Consider the following 13,734-nt stretch of genomic DNA (forward strand, 5'->3'; position numbering starts at 1 on the left):
GGCATCTTAACATATGAATGCCCAAGAATTAATATGTTAAGATGAACTAGGACAGCAGAGTGAAGACTTAGAAAGTCTAAAAGTGGGGGTCAGGTGTAGCACAGCGGGTTGAGCGCACATGGCGCAAAGCGCAAGGACTGGCTCAAGGATCCCGGTTGGAACCCCTAACTCCCCACCTGCAGGGAGTTAGCTTCAGAAAGCAATGATGCAGGTCTGCCAATGTCTATCTTTCTCTACCCCCCTCTGTCTTCCCCATCTCTCAATATCTTTCTGTCCTATCCAACAATGACAGCAATAACAATAATAATAACAACAATGATAAACAACAAGGGCAACAAAAGGGAAAAAATAGCCTCCGGGAGCAGTGGATTTGTAGTGTAGACACCAGGCCCCAGCAATAACCCTGGAGGTAAAAAAAAAAAAAGTCTAAAAGTTCTATGGTTGAGTACAAAAGGGAGTATGTCACAATGTTTTCATACACATTAAAGAGCACAAATTCAGAACCACATTCCATCTATCTCCAAGAACTTAAGTCTTTTCATTGTAGACATTTATTGTAATTTTGTTAATTTCAAACTTTCATTGATCTGTTGTATCAGATTTAAGGCAGAGGAAAGATACATGTCCCAAGCAAGGCCTTTAGCTGAAATGGGGTTAAAGCCATGTAATCCACACCCTGTTCTATAGGAGACCTCACCCAGGCAGGCCTTGTTTGAGGCATAGCTGAGTACTGGGAGGAAGGTGAGGGAGAACATATCAGACCAGTCTGAAAGTTAGTGAAGAAAATTCGTAGCTTAGGAGAGGGCAAGACTTTTGTAGGTGATCTACAAAATTGGACAACCCTTCCTTCAAACAGAACTCTGAGAAAAGTCCACAGTCAACTGATGAAAACCCCAGTGTTCTACAGACAGATTCACATTACTCTTCACCCAAGTGGTGGTGGGGGTAGGGGGTTCAGATATCCACACCACTGTCCTAGAATGCTCACCTTCACCTCACCCTGTGGTTCACCCAGACCCAGGGCTGGCTGTGCAAAATCATGCTTAATGAAGGGTTGGTAGAGGAACTTGTGAAACAGTTTCATGGGTCTTCATCCCAACCAGTCAATGTCATCGTCATCATCATCATCTCCAAAAAGGGGTGCTGGGGGTGGGTGCCCCTTCATGCTCTGACAAAACAGGAAAGAGTAGTCAGTTCTCACTTGTCCCTGCACCACCAGATAAACTTCCCTCCTCTGTAAAGGGAAGTGAAGCTGACACCTGTTCCCAGCCTCAGGCTGGAAAGGAGCCTGCTTGGGTTTTAGGGTAAGGACTGACACCTTGAGACCAGCAAACCTAGGCTTTCAGATAAAGCCAGGACAAGCATACTGAGAAGGGAGGCAATCTTTCAACACAGAGACCAGAAGACTAACTGGCTTATTTTATCATTTATTTGTGAAGCACATGTATTGATTTGACAGTTCGTGCAGTAACTTACATATTACATAAGGGAAAAGAAGAGTGAAAGGGAGTGACGGGAATAGGAAAAATAAACGTAAGTAAAACAGTTCCAAAGGAAAGAGGATTATAGGAAGATGAAAGGTATTTGGGAAGAATACAGTCACATTAGAAATAAACAAAAAACTTGTGGTTTAGGATGGTTATGGGTGTGCTCTACCATAAAGACAGAACTGAATTTGGAGGTTTGGTTACATTATCAAGTTGAGGCTCCCAAGAGATGAAGAAAGCCCAGGGACACAGGACCACAGCCTCCCATATCTTTGGTCTCACTGGCACCTCCCTTGGTCCTTCCAACCAGGTAGGGAGGGGAGACAAGGGGATTCACAAACCCAAGAAGAGATTCTCCCACCCTTTTCAGAATGTCAGCTCATGGACTAGATATGAGCAGGGACCAGGAGCATAAGCAAGCACTTAGTATTCTGTGCTAAGGTGCCCTTGGCTCTGGTGAACTAATGCTGGCTCATGATAACCCTAACAGCACTAGCCAAAATGAAGACAGAATGAAGTAGTCAGATACCATGGACTAATCACCTCTCCATCACCTAGTAATAGACCTTGGACCTCTCTCTGGGTATCAGTTAAATCATCTTTCAACTCTGATGGTATACTTTTTTTTTTTTTTTTAACCCAGAGCACTAATCAGTTCTGACTTATGGTGGTGCAGAGAACTGAACTTATGACTTCAGAGCCTCAGGCACAAAAGCATTTTACATAGAGACTGGGCTCTCTTTCCTACCAGTTATATAATCTTGAACCAACTATATAACCTCAGAAATGTTATTTAAACTTCCTATGTCTGAGTCTTCTTCTTTTTTTTTTTTTTTAATCTATTGGATAGAGACATTCAGAAATTAAGAGGGTAGGAGAGATTGACAGCAACACTGCTTCACCACTTGCAAAACTTTCCCCCTGCAGGTAGGGACTGGGGGCTCAAACCTGGGTCCTTGCACACTTTAACAGGTGGGCCACAGCACCAGCCCCAAGTCTTCTTTTTCTATAAAATAGGACAAAAGTGTCTACCTCACTGTATCAGTAGAAAATTAAATGAGAATGTGTGGTAGTTTTCAGAGTATCCAAGAAATGGACAGTACTAGTTTAAATATTGACAATGTAATGCTAGTTTTTTTAAAAAAAAAACATTTATTCCCTTTTGTTGCTCTTGTTATATTATTGTTGTAGTTATTATTGTTGTTATTGATGTCGTTGCTGTTGGATAGGACAGAGCAAAATGGAGAGAGAAGGGGAAAACAGCGAAGGGGAGAGAAAGACACCTGCAAACCTGTTTCACTTTTATTTCTTTTATTATTTTTTAAAGATTTATTTATTAACAAGAGGGAGGGAGAAAGAACAAAAGTATCACTCTGGCACACATGATGCCAGGAATCAAACTCAGGACCTCACAGCTGTGCCACTTCCTAGGTTACTATTTTTTATTTCTGTCTCTGGGACAGACTGGATCTGAAGCTGATCTGTCCTCTACCCACATTTCATTCAAGTAAAATTCCATCATGGCAGTCAAAATGTCTAGTAACAACCAGGAATGCCTTCATTTAGCACAAGAGGGATAGCAGATGAAAGCACCCATACTCTGTCTATGGTTCACCCATCTGGGCCTTAATGCTGGAGCTTTGTAAAGCACTTAACCCAATTTTTGTGCAGGAGTGTTATGATGACAAAATAAGGCAGGAGGTTAGCAAGTGACTGAGGAGACAGTAAACACTCTGAACAGGTGGTCTTAGTAGGAACCTAGGGTTTTAGTCTTGGCTCTGCCATTAACTCATTCTGTGACTTTATGGAAGTCATTCTTCTGTTTTTTTGTTTTTTTCTTTTTTCCCAGAGCACTCCTCAGCTCTGGCTTATGATAGTGCAGGGGAATGAACCTGGGACTCTGGAGCCTCAAGCACAAGTCTTTTGCTTAATCATCATGCTATCTACCCCCACCCCTGGGTCTTAGTTTATGAATAAGGGTATTTATTATATGAACACTTTAAAAGCTTTCCCTATTATAAAATATAAACAATAGCCTAGTAAATCTAAGGACAATCTGGGCTATAGCATTCCAATGAGGAAAAGGCAATCTAACTTTTTAAACATCCTTATTATGTCTAAAGAACTCTGTGCTTACAGAACTGCGCCCTCCCTGCCCCAAGCCTGCTGCTACAGGGCCCTGTACACAGAGCCCAGGGACTAGGCCAATAGAACCCAGTTTTCTTCTTAGAGACAGCAGGGAAGGACCCCCAGATGGTGGGACACAGATATGGCAATGCCTGTGATTTCCTTACCACCTCATCTTCATCCTCTTCCTCAGACTGTTTCTTGGGTCTTAGAACATTCAGAGTTGCCCCTGTAAACTGTGCATTCTCTTCCTCCCCAGAGAGACTGGAAGAAAGTTCAAGGAAATCAAATGTTCCTGCAGTGATCACAGACTTTGGGACAAGACTCCAACAGCTATGGCAATCTCTGGAATTCTCCCTCCTCCATGCTTGGCCTCCTAGTGCTCTTGACTCTCTTAGTAAGCTATATCCAGAATATTCTTTTATACTAATAAATAAGACCATGTCATTCTTCTGGCTAAATTCTTTCTAGACTTTCTCACTATAATTATAGTACAAATGGGTAAAAAAACTGCCAACTTTTTCAACTTAGTTTAGTGCTACTCTCCTGCTATTTAGTTACTGTGCCTTCTTGATTCCTTGATTGTGTCATGTATCCTCCCAACTGGATCTTTGCATATGCTGTTCCCACTTTGGCAGTCTCTTCCACCCACCCTCATCATGGGAAGTTCCTTTCCATTCTTCAGGTCTTAGTTTAAAAACAAAACAAAAAGCCTTTAAGGTTAGTCAGCTCCTCACAATCCTTCTCTATCCACTCTATCTAAAGTTCATCTGATTTTCTATTATATATTGTTTCTTTTTTTTAAGCATTTATTGTTTTTATAAGTACTTGTAAGTCCCTCAAACTCAATAACCACATCACCTTGCCTACCACACTATCAATGCTCATCACACAGCTACTGAATATATGAATAAACAAATAAGTGAATCAGCTAGTCAGTCTTTAAGGAGGAATTGTCAGCTCTAGCAAAACCAGAGACAACCTCCACATGTGCTCATCTTGTCCCTGAAACTCTGCCCAATGGAAAATACCTGGAATGCTGAGAGCAGTGACTGCGTCCAAGAGCCACTCCTGCAGCTGTAGAGCCTGTCTCTGTGCTTGAGAGTTCCTTAGAGGGATCAGCGGAACTAGTGGCATCTTCATCTTTCTTGTGCTCTGGAAGCTGAGGTTCTCTTCTTGGACTTTCATCCCCCAAAGTCAGCAGGCTCTCCTTTGAAGTCAGGGAGAGTCTGGTGGAGCTTTCTTGCTCTCCTTTACGGACAGTTGCCAATACACCATCCAGCTTGGTTGCCTCTGAGCTAGCAGCAAGCGTCTCCTCACACTCAGAATCTATGGGGATGGGGCCTGGAGGCTTTGGGGGAATTGAAGTTGGGGGTTCCAGGCCTCTGTGGGAGGAGATGCAAGTCAAATCAGGTGGAAGGGAATCATCTTTTGTGTCTGAGAGCACCTGTGTTTCTAAAGGCTCCCCTTTCCTCTGTGTGTCATCCTGGGACGTTGAGAGAGCCTGAGGAGGCAGTGGCACATCTTTCACTGCCTGCTCAGCTGGCTCCTGCTTCTCCCCACTCAGAGGTGCTGCAGGAATCCCAGAACTGACTAAGACTGGCTGCTCCTGGGAGGGTCTCTGAGGTTGTTGCTCTTCCTCTTCTTCATTGCTGCTCTCTCCTTTCTCTTGCTCTTGTTGATTTAACAGCTGAAGAGTCACCATCTGTTCAAGAATCACAGAGGAGACACTTACTGATAGAATGGCATGCATTCCCATCCTTCAGTTCTAATTAGCACACCTAATCATCTTTCTTTCACGAGGCTGCCCATATCCAGACAAGTCATTCCAGGCACACCTAGTTACTAATGAGCAATCTTGATTTTTTTTTTTTTTTTGAAACCAGAGCAGCCACATGAACTTCTGGGAGGACTGGGGTTTAAACCTGGTGCCTTTGATGCCTTTGGCATGAAGGCCTTTATACATAGCCACTATACTATATAACCAGTCTTGATCTTGAAAAATTTAAAGATGTGTTTATTTATTCATTTTAAGATTTTTTAAAAATAATTATTCCCTTTTGTTGCCCTTGTTTTATTGTTGTAGTTACTGATGTCATCTTTGGATAGGACAGAGAGAAATGGAGAGAGGAGGGGAAAGACACTTGCAGACCAGCTTCACAGCTTTGAAGCGACTCCCCTGCAGGTGGGGAGCTGGGGCTCGAACCAGGATCCTTACACCGGTTCTATGCACTTCACGCCACCAGCGCTTAACCCGCTGCGCTACTGCCTGACTCCCCAGATGTGTTTATTTTTATAAGAGAGACCAGAGTACCGCTTAACTATGACATATACAGGTGCTAGGGATTAAACTTGGGCATGCAAGTCCTGTGCTCTAACACTAAATAATCTTCTTTATTTACAACCCATAGAAGATATTTAAGCAATAAGATACCATTTCAATGATAACACCCAGCTGTACCTTGATTGTGCTCATTATGGTCCCCAGAATGGTCCTGCCATTGTAAGATTCCTCCAGCTCAAACTCTCCCCGCAAGGACTGGAACACCTGGTTCATAATCTTCTTCACCTGTGTGAGTATGTGAGGCAAGAAAAATTCTCAAATGTATGCTGCCAAAATAAAGTCATAAAGAGATGGACACCAGTAAATCCAAAGAGGGGTTTAAAAGACAAAAACTTTCATTTGAAATGAAAATGTTGGCACTGTGGAGAGGACAATATTAAATAATGAGCAGCACATTGACAGAATGTCTAAGGGTTCAGTGTACCAAAACTGCTCACAGACTAAACTACTGATACTTCTTCCCCATGATGACAACCCCTAAGAGCCACTATGAATTATGAGGACTAGAGGCTGTCAGATAGCAGGCACATTCTTTTTTTTTTTTTTTTTTTCTTCCTCCAGGGTTATTGCTGGGCTTGGTGCCTGCACCATGAATGCACAGATCCTGGAGGTCATTTTTTTCCCCTTTTGTTGCCCTTGTTGTTGTAGCCTTGTTGTGGTTATTACTGCCATTGTTGATGTCATTTATTGTTAGACAGGACAGAGAGAAATGGAGAAAGGAGGGGAAGACAGAGGGGGAGAGAAAGATAGACACCTGCAGACCTGCTTCACCACCTGTGAAGCGACTCCCCTGCAGGTGGGGAGCCGGGGCTTGAACCGGGATCCTTACGCCGGTCCTTGCACTTTGCGCCACATGTGCTTAACCCACTGCGCTACCGCCCGACCCCCAGCAGGCATATTCTAACTTCTCCTGAAATTCAGGGGCTCGTCTTATATTTGTCAAAACTTCTGGATAAGGGTCTCTAAGGACTGCCACCAAAGTGACACATTTCAAAGGGCTTATTTGCACTTAAGTCGGTAAGTGGTACAATAATTAAATGGTTAAAAAAAAAAAAACTACCAACACAACAAACTGCCATATTCATTCTGATAATATGCCTATTTTCAATTCTAGCTCACCTTCTCTGAAGGGTCAGTAGCAGCAGCTTCAACCCCAGATCTCTGAGATGTGATCATCTTTAGGTCCTTGATATACTGTTCATTTTCCTCTGTGAGAGCTGTAACTTGGTCCTGGAGAGCTAAGCACTACAAAAAGAACAGACTGCCATTATTGTTTTGGAAATGTGAACTACCAGGAAGGGAAGAAAAAAAAAATCAGGAAACCTAAGAAGAGGAAGAGGGAGGTAGAGGGAGGAAAGGGGGAGGAGGAGGGGGAGGAAGGAGAGGAGGGGAAGGAAGAGGGGGAAGAGGAACAGTCCCTAGCATCAAGTGTTAACCTCACAAGGGTGCGTGGTATCCACACTTTCCACACCTAACCCAGGTGTGCTGACTTAGAGCATTTTATTTCCTTGTCACTCAGTTTCAAGTCACAACGTCACCTGTTTTTTTTTTTTTTTCTCAGCAAGGTGGCTTGCTAATCAGATAAAAACATAGTGGGAAAATGGAGGGGACTATGATTCTAGTCATACAGGCAACAGTCAATATGAGCACTGGTAATAATTAGTCGTAACCTATTCACTTATAAAATGGTCTTCATCATCTGAGTTAAAGATCTTCAATGAGGGTGGGGGTAGAGACACAGGCCTTTGGTGGTAGGAATGGTGTTAATATACTTCTATTAACTTAGTCTTATAACTAATCAATATGTGAGGGGAAAACATATATATATTAATTGAATACTTTCAGGAAAAAACTGACCTCCAGATATATGGAGACTTTCATACCATGACCCCTCAGCCACCTCCTCTCTACCTTTCATTTTTAACACCAGTTGATCTTTCATTACTTCATGTTCCTTCACATCTCAGTACCTTTTGCTCAGCATGTTCTGCCCACTGTCCATGTCCACATTATCAAGGGTACTTTTTATTTCTTAGCTTTGTTCAAATGCCATCTGCTTTTGGGAAGCTTTCCACAGAACCTGAAGCACTTTATCTTATGGGCCCTTTATCTTTATTTCTCTGTTTTCTTTCTTGACTGTGAATGTCATTAAAAGCCCTTTCCTTAATAACTTCTGAAACACAACTGACATACAATAAATATCTGTTTACTATGTGCAGGACCAACCCCAATGAAGTTTTAAAAATCTGGAGAACTGAACAAGTAAGATTTTATTTTAAGCTATTAATATCTCTTAGGTTCATAAGGACCCACAGGACTCAGTCTGCTTGCCTCAACTTCCTGGTCAAGAAAAACACCTACCTTAGCCTGAAGCTGGAGCAGCTTTTGCTGACTGGCATCTCTCTGTGCACATACTTCCTGGTACTGTTGCAAGTGTTCATCCTTGGCAGAATTCAACAGATGTTCGCATCTTGTTTCCCACTGGGTCTGTAGCTCAGCCTGTACTAGAGATATCTGCTGGAAAAAAGCAACAACCATCACTGGGGGGTGGGGACAGTGGGGCGCATTTCTCTCTTCTTCTTTTTTAAAAGATTTTATTTATTTATTTATTCCTGAGAAAGCTAGGCAGAGAGAAAGAACCAGACATCACTCTGGTGCATGTGCTGCTGGGGACTGAACTCAGAACCTCACGCTTGAGAGTCTCCTGCTTTATCTATTGCGCCACATCCTGGACCACGGGAAACTCATTTTTCAAAAGAAAAAAAGAAAGAGAGAGGGAGAGAGAGAGAAAGTGAATAGCCTAGGAAACACTTTTCTAAGATAAGCAGAAAGATGTTATTGGTTGTCAGGATTCTGAGAAACCCTAAAGCAGACAAAGTTGAATCGACAGATTCTTGGGTGGGGTTGATATAACCCTATTTTTCAGCATCAGGGCCTTAAGCACTATAGGTTCAGAAACATGTTTTTGTTAAAACTCGCAGAGTTGATCAAATCAAGAGCACCACTTTACTCTAATTAAATGAAGATACAAATACAAATTTATTAATTTAAAATGAGAAAGGGTGTTATCAAATAGACTAGAGATCTAGTTGTACCCGAGAAAGGGTGTTATCAAATAGACTAGAGATCTAGTCGTACCCAACTGTGGTCACATTTCATTGCCTGACCACATAAATAAATCTCTTTGTTTTAAGGATGCTTAAATAGTGGTTTCTCGTGGCTCAGGTCTTTTGTCTTATCCTGCTTGAAAGTTTTTATTTTTTTTAATTAATTAATTTTTTTTTACCTACAGGGTTATTGCTGGGGCTTGGTGCCTGTACTACGAATCCACTGCTCCTGGTGGCCATTTTTTTCCTTGTTTTTAAAAATTTTTCAGTGATTTAATATTGATTTACCAAATCATAAGATAACAGCATAATTCCACACTGTTCCCACCAACAATATTCTGTGTCCCCATTCCCTTCACTGGAATCTGCAGTAGTGCGTCCCAAGGTCACTGATACGGGTTGACTATTATATCTATAACTATCTATCTTTATATATGTTTGCCCTTTTTTTCCCTATGGTCCTGGTTTCTCTTCCTTTCTAAGTCACACCTACAACTATTACTACTTCCAAGTGTCCTTCCTTTTTTCCGCTTCTCTCTCAGGGTTTTGATGGAATTGGGGTTCAGAGCCCACTAGTCATCTTCTCTTAATATTTCTCCCCCTCTGGGAATCTGGATCAAAAAAATTGGGGGGTGCAGAAGGTGAGAGTTCTAGCTTCTGTAATTGCTTCTCCACTGAACATGGATGTCCGCAGGTCGATCTATACTCGCAGTCTGTTTCTATCTTACCCTAGTAGGGTAGGACTCTGGAAAGGTAAAGTTGTCTGCCCAGGGAGTTCAGGATGGATTCATTGTAGCATATGGAACTTGGTAGCAGATTACTGGAGCTGGAAAGTTGACATTTTAGGCTTGGTGCCTTTGGATACAATCTGAAGCAAAAAGGCAGTGACAGCATAATGTCGCATGGTGGCAGTGGTTGCATTTATTTAGTTGAGGTCAGCAGAGGCAGTATAATAATGCAGAGGACTGAGAGCAAAGGCATCAAGAAATGCAATCAAAGCCCCAGAGGTCCCAGGATTGGGAGAAATAGAATTTCTAAAGACAATGGTGAAGGTTCCTTATGGTCTTAAGAGTTTAAAAAAAGGCAATTGATAATAATTATTTTAACTAAGATATCTGGCAGCTTGTTTTTCTTTGAAAAATCCCATGATTAGGCTTTGCCATACGATACTTGACCTCATGTTTTAGGTCATTTAATTATATCTACTAATAGCAATATCCTAGATACCGACAGGACGAAATGATTCTGATCAATCTGGGGAATTTTAAAATAAAATTTTACTTACTTATTTGATAGAGACGGAGAGAAATCAAGAGGGAAGGGGGAGATGAAGAGGGAGAGAGACAGAGAGATACCTGCAGTCCTGCTCATGAAACATTTCTTCCTGCAGGTGGGGACCAGGGGCTCAAATTTGGGTCCTCATGCATTGTTTTATGTGTACTCAACCAGGTGCATCACCTCCTGGCACCTCTGGGAAATTTTTTATAAAGATATTTTCCTGTTTAATATTTATTTTCACTAAACATTAGAAAAAGAAGTGAAGATTCTTCATTTGATTCCAGGACTCTACTACATGTATTTGTATTACCTTCTTCTAACTTTCTCCAAAATGAGAGGAACAACTGTGAGAAATGTCATCCTAAAAGATAGGAAGAAAGAAGAGGAGGAAATAGATACCTAATGATCTCACTTAGAGGTAAGACTTAACAAAAAAATAAAATGGGGGGTCACACAGCAGCAGTGTACCTGGTTAAGTGCCTGTGTTACAAAGTACCAGAAGCTTCCTTGAGTGGTGAAGCAGTGCTACAAGTCTCTCTCTCTCTGTCTCTATCCAATAAATAATAAATATTTATAAAAAAAAAGAGACACAAAGGGGAAAACATACGGTGAAATTTAGACTGGCTGCAGCCTATTGAAGCAGATCCAAAGGACTCTAAAAGGGAAAAAGGGCAGAAGTGGATGGAGAGGTAGAGAGGGCACTATGGTGGGTGGAGAAAGATGTCAGATGGTGGTAGGTGTGGTATGCAGATACCTACCATGAGGGATAAGAAACTATACACATGTGACAGTATGATCTTACAATTCATTATTTCCTCCAGTGAAGAGATGTTTTAGGGAGAGAGGAAATAGATGTTTTAAAAGATAAGGAAGAAACTACTGAATAGAAGTTTTTCTCTCTTATCACACCTTCATTTTATTTCCAAAGTACTTCAGTTTCTTATTACCTGTTCTACAGTTGCTTGGTCTGTGGACACTCGAGTCTTTTTCAAGAGTTGTCGAAGTTTGTCCAATTCTTCCTGGTGTGATTTGCGAATTTCATCTATCTCCTCCTTAGCTTGACAGCGCTCTTGTGCTGACTTCTTTTTCCTTTCTGAAAGGTTCTTAGGACCAAGAGAGCCATTATAAGCTTAAGTTGTTATACAAAATAGATGGAATGGTAGGAGTGGTTATTGATTTCATTGAGTTCTTATCTAATTTCTGGAAATAATTCAGTTTTCAATTTACTGTTTCTATATATCAATATATCTAGCATTCTTGGTTACTGGTAACTAGAAGGAAAAAAAGAGATTTGTCTAGTATTCTATTACGAAATGGAGAATATTCTAAAATAGTGAGAGTATGGGGTACAGACATATTTATTTATTTATTCCCCTTTGTTGCCCTTGTTGTTTTATTGTTGTAGTTATTATTGTTCTTGTTATTGATGTTATATCATAGTTGGATAGGACACAGAGAAATGGAGAGAGAAGGGAGAGGCAGAGACAGGGAGCTTCACCGCCTGTAAAGTGATTCCCCTGCAGGTGGGGAGCCTGGGGCTCAAACTGGGATCCTTATGCTGTTCCTTGCACTCTGCACCATGTGCGCTTTACCCACTGTGCTACCACCTGATTCCCGAGTAAAGACATTTTCACATCCCACTGGTAGAAAAAGAGTGGGTATAGTCTCTTTGAATGGCAATTTGGCAATTCTGTGAAGACTTTTAAAATATGCAAAGCCAGAAATTGTACAAATTATAATTTATTTTAAGCAAGCAATAAGTCATGTTTATAAAGACTGAATTCTAGGGAATGAGTCCAGGACCCCATGCTGGTGCAATACCTCTGAGTGGTCTCCCTGGCTAACTCATATAATAATAGTAATAACAGTAACTCATATAATAATAGTACTACTACTATTACTATTATTATGAGAGAGAGAGAGAGAAACACTACAGTACTGTTCCACTATCCATGGAGTTATCCCAGTATCATGTATGGTGCTTCCAATGTGGTGCTAGTCCTTGAGCACAGCAGTCCAAGTGCTATACTGAGTGGGCTGTATCCTTGGCCTCTTTTTTTATTTTACACTTTTTTGTCTTATTTGTATATATTACAGCAAATGCATAGTACTGTCATATTTAAAAATCAAAGAAAGTCAGAGATAGTTCAGCTGACAGAGCAAAAGACTAAGGTTGAGATTCTCGGTTAACTCTCATGTTTAAATAAGTACTAGAGGAGTGCTCTGGCTTCTCTCTCATATGAAATCAAATAAAATCTTAAAAAATAAAAATAAAAATAGTAGCAAATCCTGTTCACTTTGATCTACCAAGAAATGTAGGTTGTACAACTTACCTTTTCCAGAGACTCCTTCTCAGCTCGAAGGTCAGTCAGCTCCTCTTCCAGGGCTGTCACCTTGAGTTCCAGCTGTTTCCAGCTCTGCTTTGCACTTCTGAATTTGGACTGTGCTTGTTCAGAGGTTTCTTGGAGCTCTGAGGTATGACAGAGAGAATGGCTGTAGAAACAGAGTTGCATGGGCTACACGGCAACCCTGAAGCTTTTCCAAAGCTGATTTCTATACCTCCCAGACCTCCATGGTGAGTGTCTTCCTCCTTTTTCAGCATCCCTTCACTGACCATATAGAAAGATTATCAAGTCTGCGGTTGGGAGATAGTTCACCTGGTAAAGTACATACTTTAGCACGTACAATGACAAGGGTTGAAGCCACTGCCACCGCATGGGAGCAGTGTGCAAAGGGGAAGCTTCACAAGTGATGAAGTGGTGCTGTGGTATCTCCCCTCTCTGTGTCCCTCTTTCTCTCTCTTTCACTCACACCTTTTAGATAGCTAGGAAAAAAAAAGGGGGAGACTGCTAGGAAGAAAAACAAAAGCCATAAACTACTCCCACACCCACCTTCCTATCAGTTCTGCAGAGTTCTCTATGTATGTGTCACCTACACATATAAAATAACAATAATAAAAAAATCTTCCAAGCAATCAGAAACTAACTTTGTAATATATCACCATCACAATTCCCTTGTAGTCACCATCGTATCACATCAGATAAATCTTTGTTTAGTATTGGTCCTGGCTCTTTCTCAATATCTAGGTAAGACATTCTTAACTTTCTTCATAATTGGGACATTCTGCTAGCACATGCTTTCCATATCCCTTCTTAAAGCTATTTAGAGTTAAATTTTTAAAAATTTTGATAGGACAAAGAAATTGAGAGGTTGTAAATAGAGAAGGCGAGAGAAAGGGAGACACCTACAACACTGCTTCGCCACTTGTAAAAGCTTCCCCCCTTGCAGGTGGGGACCAGGGATTTGAACCACGATCCTTACACCTGGTAATGTGAACACTCAACCAGGTACACCATCACCCAGCCTGTTTTGAGGTTTTTTTTGTTTTGCA

General features: G+C 41.3%; 1 protein-coding gene across 4 annotated transcripts in view; it reads right to left on the reverse strand.

Annotated features, from left to right (window-relative positions):
* Positions 1–519: 519 nt before the first annotated feature.
* The window catches only part of FKBP15 (FKBP prolyl isomerase family member 15), a 78,814-nt gene continuing 65,599 nt past the window's right edge, over positions 520–13,734 (reverse strand). For 2 of the 4 annotated variants that reach the window (XM_060199968.1, XM_007526736.3), the window contains exons 21-28: positions 12,677–12,813; positions 11,291–11,446; positions 8,320–8,472; positions 7,078–7,203; positions 6,076–6,183; positions 4,646–5,319; positions 3,782–3,878; positions 520–1,168 (exon numbers count right to left, since the gene is read on the reverse strand). In XM_060199968.1, the coding sequence (XP_060055951.1) occupies positions 1,091–1,168; positions 3,782–3,878; positions 4,646–5,319; positions 6,076–6,183; positions 7,078–7,203; positions 8,320–8,472; positions 11,291–11,446; positions 12,677–12,813 (1,529 nt within the window). In that variant the 3' untranslated portion in view covers positions 520–1,090. Of the gene's footprint in view, positions 1,169–3,781; positions 3,879–4,645; positions 5,320–6,075; positions 6,184–7,077; positions 7,204–8,319; positions 8,476–11,290; positions 11,447–12,676; positions 12,814–13,734 lie in introns of all 4 variants that reach the window. The other 2 variants (XM_060199967.1, XM_060199969.1) reach the window with 1 other exon arrangement.

The sequence above is a fragment of the Erinaceus europaeus genome, chromosome 10 (genome assembly GCF_950295315.1).
Source record: "Erinaceus europaeus chromosome 10, mEriEur2.1, whole genome shotgun sequence".
NCBI lineage: Eukaryota > Metazoa > Chordata > Mammalia > Eulipotyphla > Erinaceidae > Erinaceus > Erinaceus europaeus.